At 37.7% G+C, this 21,806-nt stretch overlaps 1 protein-coding gene across 7 annotated transcripts in view; it reads right to left on the bottom strand.

The window, feature by feature from the left end:
• Positions 1–42: 42 nt before the first annotated feature.
• The window catches only part of lpgat1 (lysophosphatidylglycerol acyltransferase 1), a 79,491-nt gene continuing 57,727 nt past the window's right edge, over positions 43–21,806 (bottom strand). For 6 of the 7 annotated variants that reach the window (XM_015347640.2, XM_015347616.2, XM_015347631.2 and 3 more), the window contains 2 exons: positions 10,353–10,459; positions 43–7,772 (listed from right to left, as the gene is read on the bottom strand). In XM_015347640.2, the coding sequence (XP_015203126.1) occupies positions 7,621–7,772; positions 10,353–10,459 (259 nt within the window). In that variant the 3' untranslated portion in view covers positions 43–7,620. The other variant, XM_069178683.1, reaches the window with a different exon arrangement.

Below are 21,806 nucleotides of genomic sequence, written 5' to 3'. Positions count from 1 at the left end.
CGTGCTTAAATAATTTGGCTTAAATAAAGGACTTCCAGCACATTTTTGTAGAAAGGCGCAATTTATTTAGAGTATCAACATAAGGATTTAACATAAAATAAATGTCAGTTTACATATTTTTAATCATGTTCCTAGATATTTCATTGAAGAATCCCCTTTCCAATTGCATTTGAGTTTTATGACAGTTAAAACGCTTTAAAAGTTTTAAGACTGCCATGAAACACTTTTGATTGGGTATCCCAAGATTTTATTTCCAACATTTGTCAATTGCTGTCACAAGACTAAACTGTAATGATTATTTGAAATATATACACACAGTATTTTAATCACATAAAACAATTTAGTAAAAAAAAAAACACAACAATATAGCATTTATGGCTTAAATTCTTCTATAAGAGACTGCAGCGCACTCACTGTTCCTTTATTCACTTTCAGAAACTGACCGAAAAATTATCCTTGTGTCTGTGAGAGGGATTGTGTTATACCCAGCCAGCTTAAATAGTCTTCAATGCCTTTCTCCCTAGACTTTCTTGGGCAGGAAAACAACAAGCAGAAGAGTTTTGAAAGTTAAGGAAAACCTGTATTGGATTTAATCGACCAGACCAGAAATATGAAGCTCTAGTGCCCATAATTTTCTCTGACATTTACAGAGACTAATTTACCTACAGAACTGTTATGCAAGGTAATGAAAAAGATCACAATGTGGATGAACACGATGCTCAATTTGAATGCTAACGAACATAGCAACACCATTCAAAATTTAAGTCACTCTGTCTGCTACCGATATAAAAAAAAACTGCCTCCACAAAATGAGAAAATGAGAATACCTTAAACAATTAGAGATGGCCAGTGCAGTACTGGAGATGTGTTTTTCAAACTCCCCCCTTATCACTTGATGGTCTGTGTAGCTTTACAGCTGGAGCTGCTGGGTAATTCTCTGCGCAGGCTTCATTCGCCTCTCGGTGGAGGAACAAGCCCCTTGCATAGACATTCAAGACAATTTACATACCTTCTTAACCCTGCTTCATTTTCAAATATAGTGGTACAATATTGTGGGGCTCTTATACCAAACTGTGCTTCTACTACTAAAAAAAAAATCTTGAAGTGGTTGATTCCATTCTCAACAGTAAAATAAAAGAAGAAATACATATTTTCATGTTTTGGAGCTTGACTGAAATGGTTGCATTTTTTAACTTGTCAACATGGAATTAACTTTCACTTTTTCCTCTGTAGCTTGCACACGAACAGTATATAGTTCCCCACTTTATCCTAGAAAAAGAACACTTGAGTCACAAAGGGACAGCTGCAATACCAGCTCAAGACAAGACAAGACAAATCCTGATCAAATACTTACTGTATATCTGTCCAGTTCCTGAGCGTTTTCTGGTACGGTCAATATGCGTTGCAATAGATTAGCAAAACGGAGTTAAGGTGCAATCTGATGCTGTCCATTCTTGCAGCTAGTCTACAAATTAGTACTCAGAAAATGGGAAAGGACAGCTTTCCTATCCGAAAGTTGAATTGAATGGCTTATAAAAAAACAGATAACAGTACAGGGAGATCTTAAGAACTTTGGATTATCCAGTACTATTACCTCCATTTTCAAAAAAAAAAAATGGACAAGATGAGACACTATCTAACCAAATTCACCACTGAAACAAAGTCATTTCATTTTCATTTCCTTATTTTAAGGTATGGGGCCCATTTTCATCATCTCCTTCACAAAGACAGCCATTCCTGACCTAAAGGCCCATATTCATTCGGTACAATTTATTGGCCCATTCATGCAGTGCAGTGTTTTCTTTCAGTCATCTTCTTTCGATGACTTTTTATCACTGATATCTTCAAGGGTTTGAATATTTTAATGCAAAAACAGTACTTAAATAAAAAATGGACCATTTTCAGAATCACAGGGCAAAAGATTTCTGATTCTGACAGAGTTCTGATGACTTTTTAAAAGCCAACTCCAGACAACGGACCAATACCTTTGATTAATGGCCAAAGCTTAGAGATATTCTTTAATGTTCCAAAACTGCTTTGCTCACAGTGCCTTGCAAAAGTACTCCTTGCATTTTGTAGCTATCAGAGCAGACGTGACAATTAAATGGATGGATGGATAAGAATTAAACCCCTTTGCATCGGCAACTCGTGAATCAGTTCAGGAGCAAAAAATCAGTTTGAAAGGTCACAAAATTAGTGTAATGGTTTGTGTGTGGAATCAAAGGCATTTAAGTTGCTTTCTGTAAACACATCTGTCTCTTTGAGCACCCTGGAATAATCAATTTTAAGCCACAACTCAGTGATACAAAAAACTAACTACGAAGACCATGAGGGTTTCAAAAAAAGACGTTGGAGGGTAAAGTAGCAGAGAGGTGCAGGTCACTGATAGTCAGTAAGAAATGAAATGTGTATCATACCACTTAGACACCACCCGGGTCAGGATATTTTTTCAAACTGAGCAGCCAGGCAACTGGGAGATGGTCTATGGCTGTCCATGGGGGCCACAATAAGGCCAAGAATTACTGAAAGATTTGAAAGTCTGGTCTCTGAGATGGAACAGCCACTCATATAATACTGTTTTTCTGATTCCAATGCAAAGCGGGCCTATTTGGGTGAGTGGCAAAGGATGAAGCAATTGCTGCCAAAAGGTTTGCGACAAAGCATGCAAATGATACTACTAACATGGGACAGAAGGCTTTGTTGTCAGAGGTGACGAAAGTTCTTGGTCTAAATGTAAAGCATGCCTGGTGCCATCTCAACATCCAATCAGCCCCATATCAAATGTGGAGCATGGTGGTGGCAGCATCATATGAAGGGAATGCTTAATTCGAGGTTGCAAAGTACAGGCGAATTTTAGAGCGAAAACTTGTCCATGAATCTAAAACTGGGCTCACAGTTCAGCAGGACAGCCACCAGAAGCACAAGGCCAAAGTCACACTGGAGCAGTATGACAATAGGAAAGTAACAGCCCTTGAGTGGTCTGTCAAGAGTACTGTTCAACAGAATTTTCAGAAAAGACTTGAGTATTAAATGCCCCTCAACAATCCTCAAAAAAACTTCTCAGAACTGCAGCAAGGTTACCAGGAATAATAGACAGAATTCCCCCATGTCAATGTGCAAAGCTCATAGAGACCTATTCAAAAAGAAACTCACAGCACTAATTGTCAACAAACACTGATTTAGGGGCTTATGCAATCAATACTATTTGCATATTGTCTTTGCAGGCTTTACTGATGTGTAACAGTGTGACGCTGAAACAGTGTTCTGTTTGATTTGTTTAATTATTAATAAAAAAGCTCATTTGTAATTCATCAAAACAAGTGTTTGGGGATGAAAACTTATGCAAGGCACCGTACAAGTTCTCACTTACTGAACATTTTTGACAAGTCAGTGTAAATCAGGTTCATGTCCACTATCTCTTAACTCAGCATTGTCCCTGTAATGTGAATGTGCAGTTAGGTCTTTTGGTTGTTTTGCAGAATTACAGGAAAAGGAAAAAGTAAAAGGTTTAGTAAAAAAAAATGGCAATGAAGAAAAAGCCACATAAGATGACAAATTTAAGACAGGCACTCCAAAAAAAAAAGAGGATGACTACAGAAAACACAAGACAGGTAACAAATTAATTCACAATTGGAAAAACTGAGAATTAAAATGATTTGTTCATTTCTTCCAATGTGTGAAAGCCATTAATATCCTAAATATTACTTCAAGACAAGAAAGACACTTTAAAACTTGAAAACAGTATAACATTGGCTTGTAGGCCTGTTTGGATATATCCACCCTTTAGCAATCATTCTCTCAACACAAACAAAACAGTACTTGAATGCCATCCTGGAGCATATGAATAGGGATAGAGACCGCAGGAAACACATAACAATGCAATAAAATGTACAAATCACAAACTAACCCTGCTAGCAAATAGTTATTACAAACACTGGGAATATTGTTTTATTTTAAACCTCCTCCATCACCTACTCACTATTATAAAAGCTGTCTCTTTGTAACACATGCAAACACACACTTTCTATTGCTTTTTTTCACCAATACTCAACTGGAACTACTGAAGCAGCATTAGTGGATCTCTGCTTTAGAACATCAGAGATGACTGTGTACCTCACAGTTGGTATAACTATTGGATAGCTGCCATATACAATTACAGCCTTTTATGTTTTGCTGAAACTATCTTTCTGTGTACATACTGTACTGTACATGCACAAGTCACAACAGTGGTGTGAATTAATTGTATTTCCGAACACCATTATGTAAACCAGTTAGGGAAGAAAGCAGTTTCATCTGAACCAGGAGTCCCTTCTCTTACATTTCTGTCTCATGCAGTCTAGGGAGAGCTGTCACGTACCAGAAGCAGCAGCAAAAGAACAGCCCTGACGCTTTTTAAAAATGTAGCCAGTGTTCAGTCTGTAAGGTATGACATGAATCTGTACAATTAACTGTATACTGTCGACTGTCATTTCAAACACAAGGTCATCGGAAAAAAAAGTAGAGTGAACATTTATCAAAACGCACAACGAAGAAGAAACACAAGGGTATTTTAGTAAAGGGGAGCAGATAATGAAAACTGAGAAGTTTTGAAATTAGGCTTGTGAGTGAAGGAAAGCTTAAACTTCTCACCGACTCTACATTGCAGATAGCATGGAAAAATGAAACTCCCAAATCATAGGCTTTGAAATGTGGTTTTATCCAGAACCCCTCCCCAGTTAATTATTCATCCACTTTCTAACTACTATTTCCAATTCAGGGTCACAGGGAAGCCAGAGCCTATCTTTGCAAATAACAGAGGGTATACCCTGGGTAAGACATACTGTATGTAAATGTATCCCCAATTAATTATTCCAAAAGGTTTTTCACCCAAAATACAAGGATTATAAATCTAAACAAACAGCAACATACAAATATTGGGGGCATTTCAAGGCATGACAACCAGCAATGTAAACTGCACTTACTGTTTAGTATTGTAGAGAAAATGTACTAATAAAAAATTCTAAGTAAACCACTGCATCTCAGCAAAGACTAAGACGTATCTAACACACCTTGGGATCAAGTTTGAGAGTCATCTAAGAGCCCATGATTTATTATGGTATCATGTAAACATATAATTGAGTGGGTACAACTAAGTAATGTTTACAGGTTTTACAGTAAGGCAATCTAAAAAAAGTAAAGAAAAAATAACTCCTCTTCTTCAATCACATTTTTATTTTCAACTTCTGTGTTGTTGTGCCACACTGCATATTTTGGAATTCATCTTTGGAAGAATTACAAAGATGCATTGAATCCATCTGAAAACCAAATATTCCAAGAACAGCACAAAGCCTGCAAGACATCTCCTCTGCTCTGGCATTTACAAATAGATGATGCTAGCCAGTGTGAAAATGATACATTAGAACAGTCTTTGTTCTTCTTTATGGTATTTGAAATGCATTGCTTCAGACAGATTCACTGTTTATGGAAAAAAAGCTTCCCGAGTATGAATACAAACAGGGCAAGTAAAAAAAAACACGAAGAGGGAACACAGATGTTATTTAAGGTGACTATAATACCTTTATATTTGTGTTGCTCAAAAAAAATGCATTAAGTCAAGTGCTTTTTTGTAATCCTATGTAAACCCTGTAAGTGAAAGTATATCTCTTCTCATCTTCTCTACAAGGGAGTGAACTACAGTATAAGGCTCTTACAGAAAGTTCGCTGGGGCTGCTGTATGTCAATGAGCTTTGCTACCAACAGTCTATCCTCGTTACTGATAACTAGCAAGAGGAGGTCAGAGGTAAAAAATGACTGCCTGCTCTGTTAAACTTGTTTTAGTGCCTACGGTATTTCTAGAACCTCTATCGTACTGAAGGAAGCATCTGTTCTGTTTAGTGCTCTACACTACGTATACAGTAGTTGTGTAAATCACTCAAGTGGGGGACCAGCATCCTCTCCCACTTGTGAATTCAATGCACTGAAATGACCAAGAACATCAGTCAGACAGCCCACTCCGCCACTCGCTGAGCTGTCCTTCTGGACATGTGCCCACTGGCTGTAAAGCAGGGCTTGGAGAAGCGTCGTCATGATCGGACTGGATTAAACGGTTAAGGGATTTCTGGAAACTCAACTCCCATAATTCAGTTCAGCTGCAGGGCCGAACGGTTAAACACGCATTCATTTCATGATATTGAAAACTGAAACCTCACAGATACAGAAAAAAAACAATGCTGTAAATTTTCTACTCAGCCTTTTAGACATTGGACTGAACATATGATCACTCAAAGACAATATTTCAAATAAAAAAAGTCTTAAAACACCTAATTGTGCATTTTTTACTATACTTTCACATGAGAGAAACTTAGCTGTGAACATGTTTAAAAAAAGGAAAAAAGGGAATCACACACACGTCAGATGGTTATGCTGTTTACGCACAGTAATAAGACCTATAGATCTGTCCATCTGCAGTTGAATTCACAAAAAAAGGTTTCTTAATGAACAGGGTTCAACACATTTTGGTACTTCTTTCATTAAAAATAGTTTAACTTTTTCTTTTTGTCCACCTACTCAGAATATGGCTTAAATATCAGAAATCCGAGATAAACAGTGGCTCTAGGTGATGTATGAAGACTTCAGCACTGCGAGAGCATCAGTGGAATGGGTGCTTGGAGGCTGGGGTGATCTTTCCCAGTTGCTGTGAACTCCACTTGACGCAATTGCATTTTTCAGTCAGATAGCCGGGCTCGTTTTTGCTGGCATTGGGCTGGGATAAAAAAAAAGCTTCAGCCCTCTCTATGTCATTATTTTTGTAAAGGTGTAGGCCCAGCCCAACCAGAAGTGACTGGCGTAGCAGACTTTACATTTTCCATTCCCACACCCACCCACGTCCACCTCTCTCCAGGACCTCTTCAGCAGAATCGGACATACAGAAATTAACTCATGTTTCTCTCACCAGGATGACAGGTGTAAACAAGAACACCAAAGACTTCCAAAGATGATCTGTTGGTTAAGATATGATTGAACAGTAGTAATTGTGATAATATTAAGTAATGTTGTGAAACTGCTGACCAGGACGCTGAAGGCTATTTCCACGGCTTGGAGCAGTTTGAATCCGAAGTGCAACAAAGGAAACGAACAGGTGAGAAATCTCCTGCTCCCGCCCTTCTCCAGAATTCCACCAGACAGGGCAGTAGTAGCCCTTCCCCAGCTTATAAAGCCTCAGGACTGGACAGCTTCTCTGTAAGCGTGGCTCACAACATATTGAAGAAAAGCCTCGTGCAACCACGAGAAGGGAAAGCAAAACATTTTTTTTTCCTAGAACCGCGACAGCCTCCTCTGTTTCCCAGTGGGCAACACTCTGGTCAAAATTCAACCTCCTTCCACTGGAGGTTTCTGCTGTGGACATCAAAACGAGGAATTAAGAAGAATCCAGATCGTTTTTCAGTTTACGTCCTGAGCCTTTTTAAAATTTAAACAAAGGTGTCTGTATGAGTGCGTATGGGGGAAAATCCTTTTAATATTCTATATTTTCCTTGTTTTATACTCTCATCTTAGCAAATCTACATTCACACACAAATAGTATGATGCTTGGGCCATATGTCCAGGTGACTAAAAGGTCCATTATTTTCTTATTAAATTTGATTAAAACACACAGCAGTAAAAATACTGAAGGATGTTGTACCACATGTAGGCAGAGACAAAAGCAAATGATTGTATAGTAAAAAGCCACACAGGGTCAAGAGTCATCTCCTTGGAAACTGCTTGCTTTTGGCCTTTTGGTGGTGGGAATGCCCCTGGAAAGAGAAAAAAAAAACATAGAATCACTAATATTGAAGGTAATAGTTCCCCAATCAGTAAAAATATGTAAAAGGAGCAAAATCATCTGGGCACACACTCCTCCTGCTTCAAAACAATTAGTTATTAACACTTTTCAGTTTAAGCATACACAACCTATCACCAGGACAGGACATGAAATTGTTCCCGATTAACAAAAAAAATCCTAATATTTTACCTGGAAAGATGAGTGTGGCTCTTTATATTTGTTGTTATGACAAATGTGGTGACAAATAATAAGACAAATGGAAACAGCCCATGCACATTAATGTTATTTGGCAGCAAGTGTCACATTCTTGTTCAAATTAATTCAAGAGATAGTAGATTTTGCTGGGTTATCTTTTATTTCCCTAATGACAATAAGAAGATATTTAACTTGTATCTCTGAGATTCACGTCACTTCCACAAAACTCATGAAATCAGAAGCAATATACTACAATAATATGTTCAGGTGGGTAGCTGCGTCAGCATGTGTAGGCTGAAAAGGAACAAGTAATAGGTTTAATCCATGCTGAAAAGAGAAGAAAGAAAACACAACGTTTCAGCCGTGGAGACTTCTTCAGAAGGCTCCATGGCCGAAACTTTGTTTTCTTTCTTCTCTTTTCAGCATGGAATAAACCTATTACTTGTTCCTTTACTACAATAATATGCCCAATGCAAACACAATACAATACAGACACTGTATTTGAATACCATACAAATGTTATTTATTCAAATAACACACAAAGTATGTCAGACATCTTTTCACCATGTTTAGCACGACAGTAATTTGGTCAGCAGAACATTTCTAATCACTAAATGAGCATTTAATTCATAAATGTAGGTTAAAAATGAAATAATTGCCCCTAATTACTTAAACTGTTTTGGCAATTGTTTATCCTAAGCCTTAGACTTTGTATTCCTGGAATTGCATCTCCTTTTGACAAATTATTCAAGTTAGTCTAGTTCTGTAATTGCTCTCTGCCTGGAAAAGGATTCTTGATGTTTTTGTAATGAAGAGAGTTCAGTAACCTTTTTTTATAAGGGCTTTGTTTATAAGAAAGATCAAAACCCCTATCAAACTTCTTCAAGGGATGCTTTGCAGCTTAGGACATTGCCCCTCTTAAATAATTTGAACTGCATAGACGGATTAAAGTGCAGCTTCGAGGCCTGGAAATGATTATGGGATCAGTGTCATGTAGGCTGCATTGTCCTTCTTATGACCTCAGCAACGTGCTCCAAAGCCAATACTTGTTTATGTACGCCCCTCATTTTTATATAATAATAACAGTAGTAATAATAATAACAACAACAACATATTTACAAAAGTTAAATCATATTTAAATAATTTAATGAGTAAGAAGCGTATCAGTTTTGGAAGTGACAACCTGTCTGTCAGTTGTCTTATCAGGAGAACAATCGTGAGCAAGTACAGACACCAGCAATATTTAAGTGTTCTGTTAGGAACACAAAAAAAATACTTATTAAAAATCGCCATAACCTACTTGTTTTGTTCTAAAAGCAGATTTCCCATATGTGACATATATCTGACATTCAGAAGTGCCTATCTAATACATTATTAAACATTCTTGTATGTATGAATAAGCACTTTGTATCTTATGAAGCTTGAACATATTCTTAGAATTTTAATAACTGATCTTCTGATTGAATGATTTGCATATTTTATTACTTCATTGAATATGCAAGCCTCTAAATATTAAACAGATTCAAATGGATGATCTTCTGTATAAAAAATGATTCCTAATCAACACTGCTCAGGAAGCTAGAAGGCTCCACAGCCGAAACGTTGTGTTCTCTCTCTTCTTTTCTTCAGCATGGAGTAAACCTATTACTTGTTCCATAGTATTCATTTGTCTAGGAAAATAGAATTCATTTATTTTACAGCTTTTATGGTAGTATCTATGTCCAATGAATAGCTACCTCCAACACCCTTTAAAGATAATTTAACGTTACCTGTTTTTTCTCAGCCACAGTCAACATGACCCAAATCATACAGTACGGCTCAACCTTGAAATCTCCAGTGCATCTCTAAGAGAAGTCTATGTGGTTTGGCATGAGAAAAGAATTCTGGTCTTCCATTACCAACGCTAACATGCACGTTGCCGATGCTTAAAACTGGTAACAGCACTCTTTTGACATATTAAACAGCGATGCAAGGAGCATTTGACTACATTTGTATTCTATACAAAAGCATTGTTTTTTATGGACTTACTTACGACTTACTTTGTAATAATTGCTGTGACCTAATGATTAATTAAGACTAGAAAAACAGCAACACAAATCCATCAGATCTGGGCTCTGTAAGTTAGTGAGAAATTTCCTCCTTGTGTCGTTTATACAGTTAGCACCACTTTTAGCAGAACTGCCAAAACCCATTTGTGCTGTGCAGAGCAGTTGAATCTGACAAGAGAGAAGCTGCAGGCCAGCCGGCAGCTGCTCTATCCCAGCCTCCCCCAGCAGATGTCACTTAGCAACCGGCCTGGACAGGAGAGAGGCTGACAATGAGAACATTCATAATGGAAACAAGAGGAATTACAGACCTGTTTCATAGAAATGGGCCAGAAGCTCCTCCTTTTCAACAAACCGCTGGTAGAGCCACTCAGTAAGTGGCTCTGTCTCTACGGGAACTTCTTTAATTGGGTAGACCCTGTGTGTCAGAAATAAGAATTCAGTTATGAAGGACAATCCTAATTAACCAAATGATACTTGGGAACTGCGTACTTTAAGAAAGAGGCTGCCATGAGAAAAATCCTTTAATTAAGAAGTGTTTCGTGTGATTTCACATTTGGGGATGGGGGAAAGTGACTGAAAAAAGGTGTTAAGATCTATATTTGTTTTCAAAAGCTTCAGTTTTTAAATAAAAAGAACAGAAACTGACTGGGAAAAGGTATAAAAAATGCAACCCCCCCCCATCAAAAGAAACTGGCCAGTTCAGTCTCTTCTGTGCTGCTGCTGCAACACACATACACGTAACTGTCCTCTTTCTCTTTCCAAATCCTTCTACTGTCTCATTGTCCTAAAATCAGCAGCTGCTGACATATCAGAGGAAGCAAGACAGGAATAAGCATTGGCACTGGAAAATTCCAATCTTCAGAAAAACTGGCCTGTATATTGTTTATTTAAATGCAACACACAGTGGTGATCGAGCTATAGTCTGGAAGGGCTGACCCGGAGGAAGTCACAAGGGTAACTTCTGTGGCCTAAATTATATTCTTAAACTGGCTATCGACAAAGACTTGGGCCATGAGGAAAAATCAATTTTATGAGCAGATCAGAGACGTATGCAATGAAATGGATAAGGGCTAAGATATATGACCTTACACAACTTGGAACGATGACTGAAGACACATATCTCTTCTGGGACCAGGAGGTAATTATAAGGGAAGAGCGGGTTTGAGGGTGAATAACTTTCTACTGAAAAGGCACAGCGAATATGGTGAACAAGTATACCAGAAGGTGCCATTCTGGCCATTAAGCACAGGAATTTTAGGAAGTAATGAGATAACTACATTGAACAGTACATAGCTCTTTTGAGATTCCATCAGGACTCGGCAAGCATGCCTGGAGAGAGTGATCTGTCTGGCTACAGCATCTCAGACATTTGCCCTCCAGAGCGCCAACAGCTTTCTCTGCCAAAATATAAATGAGCACAGGTGTGTCCAGTTGGCCTTTCCCATATCTGGACTTTTATATGTACAACATCCAGTAAAAGATCAGATGTGTATGTATAAGAAATTAATATTTAACAGAGTAAATCCCAATTGGAAAGATGCTAAATGCTAATAATCGTCATTTAAATTAGTCTATGCTTAACATATGATTGACTAAATGCAAAAACAGACTAAAACAGACAGCTTCTGCTATGAATAACTTTGTGCAGTTTAGCTGCTTGTGCCAGAAGGTGTCCCTATTAGGCTGCATAGTTTAGGTTGTTAAAGGCAAAGATGTACAGTGCTGTCACAGTGAAACAGTAGCATTACAGGCATCACCTTTGAAGGAACCTATGCCTGTTATGAGTTAACAATTAAGCCTTCAAAAACTGTTTTACTGTTTTGAGCATTTCCAGCTGACCTAGGTTTCTTCAAGGTCTCTTGAGATGTAATTCATGTCTCTTATGCTTAGTAAGCAACATGAAAGTGAACAGGGGTCTTAGTTAATTAGGATCTTGGTTAACTGCCTGAGGCTGACCTAACTGCTTAACCTTCTGACCTTGATTACACCTTATAAGGTAACAATCTGTTATTGACCAATCATAAAAATGTATGTTTTGTAAGGAAATCTTGCTCATCTTCAAAAATAAAAGCCTGTCGCTATCCTTAGAAAATTGTGAGGTTAACCTGTAAACTTTGTCCTCCTTTCTTCACTGAAATAAAAAATCTCCACCTTGATTTACCAGAGTCATGGTTTACTGAGAAAAAGGTCTAAAACCATTGAACTGGGTTTACTAAAAAATGGACATACTGTGAGTTACTGTACATGTAGGAGAAATACTACATACTACGTAAAAGAATTCTAGTTCCTTCTACTGCAAATGAACAAAAAGAGGCTTTAGACTATAACTAAGAAATGCAACACTATCAGAGAAACCAGATCAATAAGATGTATAATCACAATGAGAAAGTAAAATGTGTCTTAAGATAGCACAGTGCCTAATAAGGTTTTTTAAGTAAAACGTGCACAACAAAAAATCATTTGAAGTTTTACTAGAACAAAAATATTTTGAATTTGGACATCAACAAATGAATATGAGCCAACAAAAGGTTTCTGCACCCTATAATACATGTTCAAATACCTTTGTTCTGCCTCACCAGGTCAACTTTATAAGCAAAGGGTCCACCAAGAATCTGTAGTTTTCCTTTTGTTTCCAAAATGGAATTAAACTCCTTGAATAAGCAGATATGTGTCCCTAAATCGAAGAATGCCTAACATATCAACAGTAATAGTTTCTCTTCTGCAACTGTGTAAGTTGAGATCTCTTTAACATCTAGTGCCTTGCTAGAGACCTTTCCATGGGTACTGAATTATCACAAGAGCCTGTCCCCTGATAATTTATTTCCTCCAGAGTTTAGAACCCTAAGACAAAAAACCTATGGATAAATCAAATGAGATGACGATTACAATTCCTTACACTTCTTTCTTCTTGGAAAGAAAATGTTTTACCATTTAGCATCTTCTTTCAGATTCTGTTCAGCATGACTGGACAGCGGTGAGTTCATCTGGCAGATCTTAGGACACTAAAAAGAGCATTACGGAGATTCCAAAATGATTAATAGTGTAATTCAAATCTACGACTAGCACTCAGGAATCCCATTTACTTTAACTGTTTGGTGTATATACTTTTGTTAAATTATTACAATTCCTTGAAACAAAAGTCTCTTCATGTTCATGCTAGACAGGATTTACTTTTAATCTCTATTAAAATGAAATGCCTGGATATTCACAAAATAACTAAATTGTACGTGATTTAGAATGTCTCCATCCATTGCATCAACTTCGCAGAGTTGTGCTGGTAGGGTAAAGAGGTGATAAAGCACAGTCACCCTATTATGCTCGTGTAAACAGAGTGTTCGCATTGTTTCTGAAAAGCAAACACTAAAAGAAGACCTGATACATGTATAAACAACAGGAAACTACACATAACCAAGACCTGGAGGCACACCTGTAACTAAATGGTTGTAGGCATACGATACCCAACTGTATTTATGAAGTCGATACCCTGGGTCTTTCAAGAAACAGCTTGATGAAATCCTTGGATCAGTTAGCTACTGACCAATTAGGATAAAAGGGCTAAGTGATCAGTCACTGCTTGTAACTTATCTTGTTAACTAAAAACTTCCATTCTAAGTAGACACTTTGTAGTCAGAAAACGAAACTTGAGGTCAAATCATTTGTAACTTATCCAGCAGTTTCATGAAAAACACCCGGGTAACAGCTTCAACAACATGGCTGGGAAGCTTGTTCCAAACTCCCACAATTCTTTGGTTGACACTTTTATCCAATATGACTTATATCAGCACTCATTTATGCATCTGTGAAATTTACTGACAAACTTGGGTGAAGTACTGTACCTTGTTCAAGGGTATAAGAGCAGCATCTCACCTGGGAATTGAACCCACAACATTCTAGTTATGAGCCCAGAATGCAAATCATTGCTCCAAAATGTAAATAGCAACTATTTCTGGGGCATTCTCTCATGCCTCTAGAAAACTTGCAGGTCACCGGATTTTCTAAGTACCACTCATCATTAAACAAAGGCCTGGAATAAAGATACAGCGCCCTCCAGGACTAGGTGTGTACAGTATATCAGTGAAATATCTAGTACTCAACACTTTTGCAAAATTGTGGTTCTGTAACTATTAGAAAGGAAAATAATACTAAAGGGGTACGAAGCAGACACAGTAAATAAATGTCCTTGTTATGCTAAATGGCTTATTGTAGTATAAAGTGCAAGGTTATCAATATCCCATTCAGGTAAGAAGATTAACTTCAGGAGGCATTATTAAGAGCCAGAGATCACAAAGTCTGAGCTAGATGAGGACAGTACACATGATACTGTATATCCATTCCCCTTAGGCAACACTTGTTCTGCATTTCTCTTAGACGTTCAAGCTATGGTGTCTTTCTACTTAACAGACCACCCCAGATGAACAAGTGGTATCATTGAGGAAACACTGAAGCCCTAAGAGGATGTTGCTGATGAGGTCCAGGGAGATTTTATGGATATAAATACCAAGTTCTAATTAAGTCCATAAACTTTCTGTTCTTGTGGTCTAACCCCACTAGTTAACCAACAAGCCAAATATAGAAAGTTCTGGATAAAATACAGATGAGGCCAAAGTCTTATTGAAAAAGAAAAAACATGGTTAAGTTACAAAAATAATACTTAACCCTGCCATGTATTAGCTAATACTTAACAGTGCCTGCCAAAACAGACAGGTTAACTTCAATCACAGGGAAGCCGGGTATAAAACGTGCTATAATTGGTCACAGATTTAGTGTTGGCTTAAGAACTACAACTCCCATAAAGCCCAATGGGGGACTCCCAGACAGTGTCTTCATCACAGTGTCTAAGCTGCCAGGCTGCAGTGATGTCTAGCAGGTCCCCCTAAGGACTGGCAGCTTAGAAAAAACCATGGGAGGGATTCCAGAACACACATCTGGAGTCCTGCAAGCTGGTAGCAAGGATCCAACAACCCGCCTGCATTAGGCACTATTCCCTGGATAACCTGGTTACAGCTGTAACCTGGTTACACCCACATCTAATATTTTGGAGCAAAACAAAAAAACAAACAAATATAAATGCCTGTAACAAATCAATTCACACAATTGCCATCATTATTTTGAACAGAACATGCTCAAAAATTTATTTGTAAGCAGACAGTATAGAGATGATGGTCCTTTTGTTTTAATCAACGCTCATTTATAGGTTAGCTGAGGACAACAACCTGTGGAGACAAGAAAAATGCTCATTAAATAATTTATCAAGCAATTCTAAATGAGATGGAAACAGGATCCTTTTTAGTTAACAAAAGCTGTTTAAGAAGATGCCTTATAACCTCAAAGTCTCTTGCTAAGCTCTCGTAATTGGTTGCTTTTGTGAAGCTTGGCCGGATGTCTTCAGCTGAAAGAGGTGCATGGTGATAACACCCAGCTGTGATCAGGATGGACAAAGGAAAAGAGCACTTTGGGATGACCTGCCTTCAGCTGCCATTTCTCAAGACATAAGGAGAATCAATGTTTTAATCCAGCACTGCACTGCAGACATACTGAAGAACATTTTCTTCTATGCATCTTAGAACTGGAAAGAATTCAAACTTGTGTGTTAAATATTTTGTCTTAAATATACAGATTTTAAGGCATTTTCCTTAAAGTGATACTCATTAGTTTTTAATAACAAACTGTCCAGTAGGATACAAGAGATAAAATTATAAAGTTATATATAAAATTCAAAGGGCTTTTAGCCAACATCCAACTACAGTAAGTACCTACTGTACGTGTCAAACCATCCAAACCTAGAAACTGGACAACAATAAAATTGAAATCTCAAATTGTTCAAGTTAGTTCAGTTCAAAATCAAAATAAGTCAGATCATTCAATTCCTTAAAACAATGCATGCACTTACACAATGAATGCATGGTTAATAATAAAAATTGCATCATTCTAATTTAGTCAATGCACCTGAAATCAAAGGATTTGTAATATTAATTCCAAAATGTTTTAATAAAACAAGACTGAACGTTTATTATTACTAACCAAACCAAATATTTATTACAGTAAAATCTGCTTGTGACATGGATGAAGAAATTATTCCTATATAAAGTTGTATATAGCTTTCTGAAGCTAAATTTGAGATTAATCCCAAACAAAGAATGTATACACAGGAAGACTCATAAAATTACGAGAGTCACTCTTTGATTGATTCTTAAAGCAAGGGTGAGCAATGGAGAAATCCTTCCTCTTAACCAGCGATTTAGTCCAAAGACATTTGAAGGGGGGAATTCCCAAAATCATTTTTTCGCAGGATGCCAGTGTAGTGCAGAGCCCAATTTAAAAACACATTAAATATTTCTGGAATCACGTCCATAACATGGTTGTTAAGTGCTCCTTCTGGGTTATTTTGTCTGTGCATTGTATCCTCGTGCATTGTGGTTCAATGTCAAACAGAAGAAGTTTCGTTTTGTGACTTCTCAACCAAGCAAGCAGTACTCAGGGCAGAAGGTCTTGACAGCATCATTAATTCCAAATCCACCACTGATTTCATAGGTATTTAGTCTAGAACTTAAAAATCTGCTGACAAACATCAAGGACCATAGGTCTGTTGTTTCAGTCCCAGCCCTGGGTGGTTAATACAGAGCAGCAAACAGAAACATACACCCTATCCACTGCACAGGGAAAAGAAAAATAACCTTTGAATCAGCCAAAGGAAATGGGCTTTTCTTATTTTTGCCATTCTTCAAAATTTCTCAAACATACCAACATTGCTTTCAGCATATTCCTTCTCCAATGAATGAAGGGCTGAAAAAAATAAACTCAAGGACAGGCCACCCCCTACATAACAGACAGGTGCAGTGATTAGAGCAGCACCATTGAAGATAAATGCCCTATTAAAAAAAGCATGCCAATATGATGAAGTCAGTTCCTTTATTGGTTATCTCAACTGTGACTCCATTAACACATAGTTATCGTCTCACTGCCTCCAGACAAAAGCCTTTTCCCATTTACCCGTCAAGGCCACCTCTTAGCAACCAATGCTTCCGGTCGAATCCTCACGAGATTTCTACATCTCATCTGCCCATCTTAGTGTCTGAGTGCTCCCATCAGTCTGTTGTTCACAGAGCAGTGTGCTCTTACCTGCTAGCTCCCACTACAGCGAGCAGGCTAGCTCACCACCAGACACGTCTCATTTCAGGCACAGCAATCAATCATTGTTTTCTGCTTTCTAATTCACCCCTTGGTGTGATCACTTCTCACTCTTCTCAGTCTGCAACTTAACCACGTATATGAGATCCAATGACGACCATGTAAACCGAAATCAAGTTTCTTTTTGTGTGAAACATTGCCAGGCAGATGACCTAAAGGCTGTTCCTTCAAAATTAAGTGTTTGTCAACTAAGCAGAAAAAAAACTAATATTCGGATGCATTCCACCTGTGGTTTAAAATCTTTCTTAATGGTAGAACCTAAGAGATATCGTCTAATAGAGAGATGAACAGTTTGATTTTTGCTTTGGTATTTGGCTGACAATGGTCTGCTTTTCATTACTTTTTTTCTGTTGCTGGACCTCTGGAAGAAAGGTCTTTGAACTACAAGGCCTTTCACACTGTTCCAGGAGTTGACAGTGACAAACAGGAATACCTCTGAAAATCTGAAAGCAAAAAAATGCTTTTCATCAAGTGGACCACACCACAACAAAAGACCAAAAGGGAAACTCTTTTAGAGCCCCTTACATAACAGTTGCCCCAAGTTTTTATATCAACAATGGTAGTGCTCTGAGTAAAGACAAACACCATGATTGGAAGAGGAAATATTATCTGTGACTGTTATTTCTTGCTTGCAAAGAGGCCCACAGACTACATAATGACATGTTTGAGTTAACAAGCACATTTTATTCCAAAGTGGGCATAACAGGCATAAATACTTGAAAGCACAAATAATTCCTCTGTCATTCAACACCCACAACATTTGGTATTTTTATAAGCCACATATCTACAATCTACATGATGTTGACTATCACCAAGAATAGCGGGCAATATAAGCATTATTTAAAATTTCCTTGGCTGTTAATATGGTGAAGACATACAGTCAGACTCGCTCTGCACTAATAGTAATGAAAACAGGATAGCCAGGGCACAGATGCCCAGGCTACTCGTTCTGTGATAGTTTAGATTGAATAATCTTCCCTTCAAACATTCAGCAGTGTAATACTTAAATCCCTACCTCCAAAATCAGTACAACAACAACAATAATAATAGCGATAACAATAATAAAAAGAAGAAAAAGTGGTAGTAATATAGTAGTCTAACCTTTCAGATAGAACTTTAAGTTTGTCATGAAAAACTGAAACAGAACTCCATTAACCCATCCCACCACTTTGGGATTATATATAATTTTGTGAGGCAAGCCCTCAAACAGAATTCCTTATCTCTCATAATTTCAAAACATCAGACTTCATTCCTGTTAGAACTTCATTAACTAATTGCAGAAGTCTCAACATTCGCAGAAGGATGTAACTACAAGAACTGGGGCCTGTTTCCCACAGTGCAACACATCTCCATCGATTCCTCCAAGGAGTAAGCACATGTTGCAATGGACATTGACTTTTATTTTAATAAATCACTCGGTAAGCCCCCAGAACACACAGAACAGTGTTCATACAAAGCTTCTGAAAACCTTCAAATATGTTTAGGTTTCTGATGGGCACAATACAACCTGTGGGACCCACCATCAAGCCATAAGAGGTAGCCTAGTTTCTCAAATTTGGAAAATTGAGAGTGTTTCTTTTACAGGCATTTTCTTTTACCCTCACAATGTTGGAGAAAGCTACTTTTAAAAAGCCATACATTAGATTTACAAGTTACTTGTGTAAGGAATACCTTTTTTAAATTACTACAGAGTTGGGGGAAATTTTGAAACCATTGACGTTTAAAAAAAATTTCCACCCAGTGGCAAATCATAAAAAGTAATCTCTTATACAAGTAACTGTAGTGGTTTCTAATGTTTACTCCATTAACAGAAATTTTCCCACAGATATGCATAACTGTACAAAGCACATAAAACTAAGGAATTCTAGCACTTCAATGGTCTTCATCCTTGTGAAAACCTCATATGAGTTCACTTGCTAATTGCATTCTCGTTCTGACTTAAGGTTGGAGAGACTCTTCATTTAAAAATACAAGTGATAACTGTACACGTCTTTCTCATATTAAAGATGCCTCGAACCATGGAATTCAGTCACATTAACAGTCACATCCTTGGAAATAAGAGGTGAATGTATTACAGCTTTATTATTAGGTTTAGTCATTTTAAATTGCTAAGTGCTTTAATATGGAGAGCTGGGTCAAATACGCAAATTAACATATCCCCTTAGAATAAAAGGCCAGCATTTCACAAGGGTTTCAGTTGCACTATAAAATATATTAACAAAAAGACTGCAAGTCTGTTTATAATTCATGATTATATGACAGATAATTTTAAATACAAGATGGTTTATTCACATCCTAAATATCTAAAAACTACTGAAAACTGTTGTTCCATCTCCAAGGATCATAAAGTCCTTCTTCAAATGTTCTACAGGCTCTGTAGATTTTTCCCACATGTAGAAATCCAATCTAATGTTTTTTATTCTAGTGTCACAGTCATCTCATGCTTAGTTTAAAGTCATTACACTGTTAGTGTTTTATAACCATGCTACAAATGTTAAAATGTACATTTAGCATACCAAGCTAACCTCCTTTGAATAACAGTCTCATATGACTATTCAGTTTATCACTAACAAGCATGGACAGTTTCAAGTGCCTCAAGCACCAACAGAAATATTCCAGGATAGGGACAGACATTGAAATGCATTAACAGTTGTTTAAAGAAAATGTACTCCTTTCTGGTGTAATCAAGCTCTGGAGCAAAACCATACAGGCACAAAGGAGTTTCCATAGTAACCCACTTGGCAGAGTAGGGAATGTAAACTTGAAACCCTCCCATACAGCTCGCCAACAGATGAGAACTAATTTCTGCCACTTACACTGTAGATTTCACTGGGATTATATTGCAATTTGTGAACAGAAAAATGACGGGGGGGGGGGGGGGGGGATGTTAAATACTGGTTTGTCCACTACTGCAGAAGAGGCTGATCATGCCTGGACCACATCCCCCAGAATGCAATGGGGAATGCCTTGCCACCCTCTGCAGCCTGACCAACTGATGGAAAATGGGCTTAAAGGAATTTCCTAGACTGACAAGGAAAAATAACCTTTTTTATCCTGAACAGAGAAGACTGCAAGGGGATCTGATTCTTGTTTGCAAAATCCCCAAGGGCCTATGCAGCTTCAATTCACTTGTTCAGAATGGAATAGAAAAGTGCATTTAGAACTGAGACCAAGAGGTGTTTTTTATTCCCCAAAGGCTTAGGGGAGTCTTGAAACAAGCTGCTCAGACATCAGCGATTCCCAAATTGGGAAACTCCCGAAAAAGAAAAAAAAAGATTTTTAATATCAAATCCAAACAAAACCATTTAATACAGCCCTATCTCTGTATATGTGGTCACTGGAATACCCTGCCATTCTGCGCATTATTTTGCGAACAGCAATCGATAAGGGCTAAGATGAGGGGGAAAAAATCCCATTTCGGATCTTACTCATCACTGCAGTAAGTATTAAATGTCTTAAATGTCAACGCTGGAAAAGGATGTTATTTAAAGGGCAAAGGCAATGACCTGTGAGAACAGGCCAATAAGAATTTCTTATTGGAGTGGTGTGCCCCATTAAAACAACAGCAAACCAGCTCTGCAACAAATCTTATAAACTCAAGTCTTTTTCTTAAAATGTAAAAGATATATCCTGGAAAAGAGGTCAGGACAACTCGGTATGGGCCTTAATTGAGTTGGACTACAACTGAGTCGTAACATATGTAAACTATAAATTAAAAGGATATGACACTATTTTGTTCACCATTAAACATTTATAGATCTGCAGTGTGAGCTCAAGTTTTATCAATTCGATTACATTTTAATTAAAAAATATAGGTCTCTCCTTTTTCTCAAAATCATGATTTCTTAAGCAATGAGTCACTGCCTATGAATGCTTTACTTGATTGTAAACCTAAAATGAGGTCTAGCCAAAACCAGACACTGGTGCATTGTTTTTTCACTGGAGTGAAATTAATCTACCCACATGGAAGAGGCCAGTGAGCTTGTTTGAGCGGCTCCCTTTTCTTATACTGTTGCAGAGATTCAGCTTATCCTTTCTCTGCCAGTTCAGAGACTGGAGTCTTTTTTTTTCCCTTTTTTTTTTTTACAGTGGGTTCTCGCCTCTCCCACAAGACTCGTCTGGCCCCAAATCAACTGTTAAAGGACACAAAGCCAGCCGACTGCCTGCTATGGCTTTCCAAGTTCAAAGCTGTTTCATCTCCCCCGGTCTCCATGGTAACTAATTAAATAGCCCCTTCACACTTTTTGTTGATGTGCTCATTCTAATCAGCGACACAACACTTGAAAACATTCACGATAAGTCCTGCAGAAGCAGGCCTTCTAGAGCTGTGTACCAGAGCTACTTATTTTCTATCTTCTCCACATAAACAATATAGTAGACAGGCGAGAAAACAGACAATTTTAAATATGAAGGATATATAAAACACACTACTGTATCATTCAAGAAAAATCACTAGCACTCTATTTCACAAATCACATGTTTTTATACCTGAAAGGCCTTTTTATTATTTAGCCTTCGATATTGCCTTGGACTGCGAAAAATGTTTGCCCAGAGGAACTCAGTGTCTACCGCAG

The sequence above is a fragment of the Lepisosteus oculatus genome, chromosome 2 (assembly GCF_040954835.1).
Source record: "Lepisosteus oculatus isolate fLepOcu1 chromosome 2, fLepOcu1.hap2, whole genome shotgun sequence".
Lineage (NCBI taxonomy): Eukaryota > Metazoa > Chordata > Actinopteri > Semionotiformes > Lepisosteidae > Lepisosteus > Lepisosteus oculatus.
The sequence above is the reverse complement of the archived record's forward strand: the minus strand, read 5'-3'. Positions and strand labels throughout refer to the sequence as shown.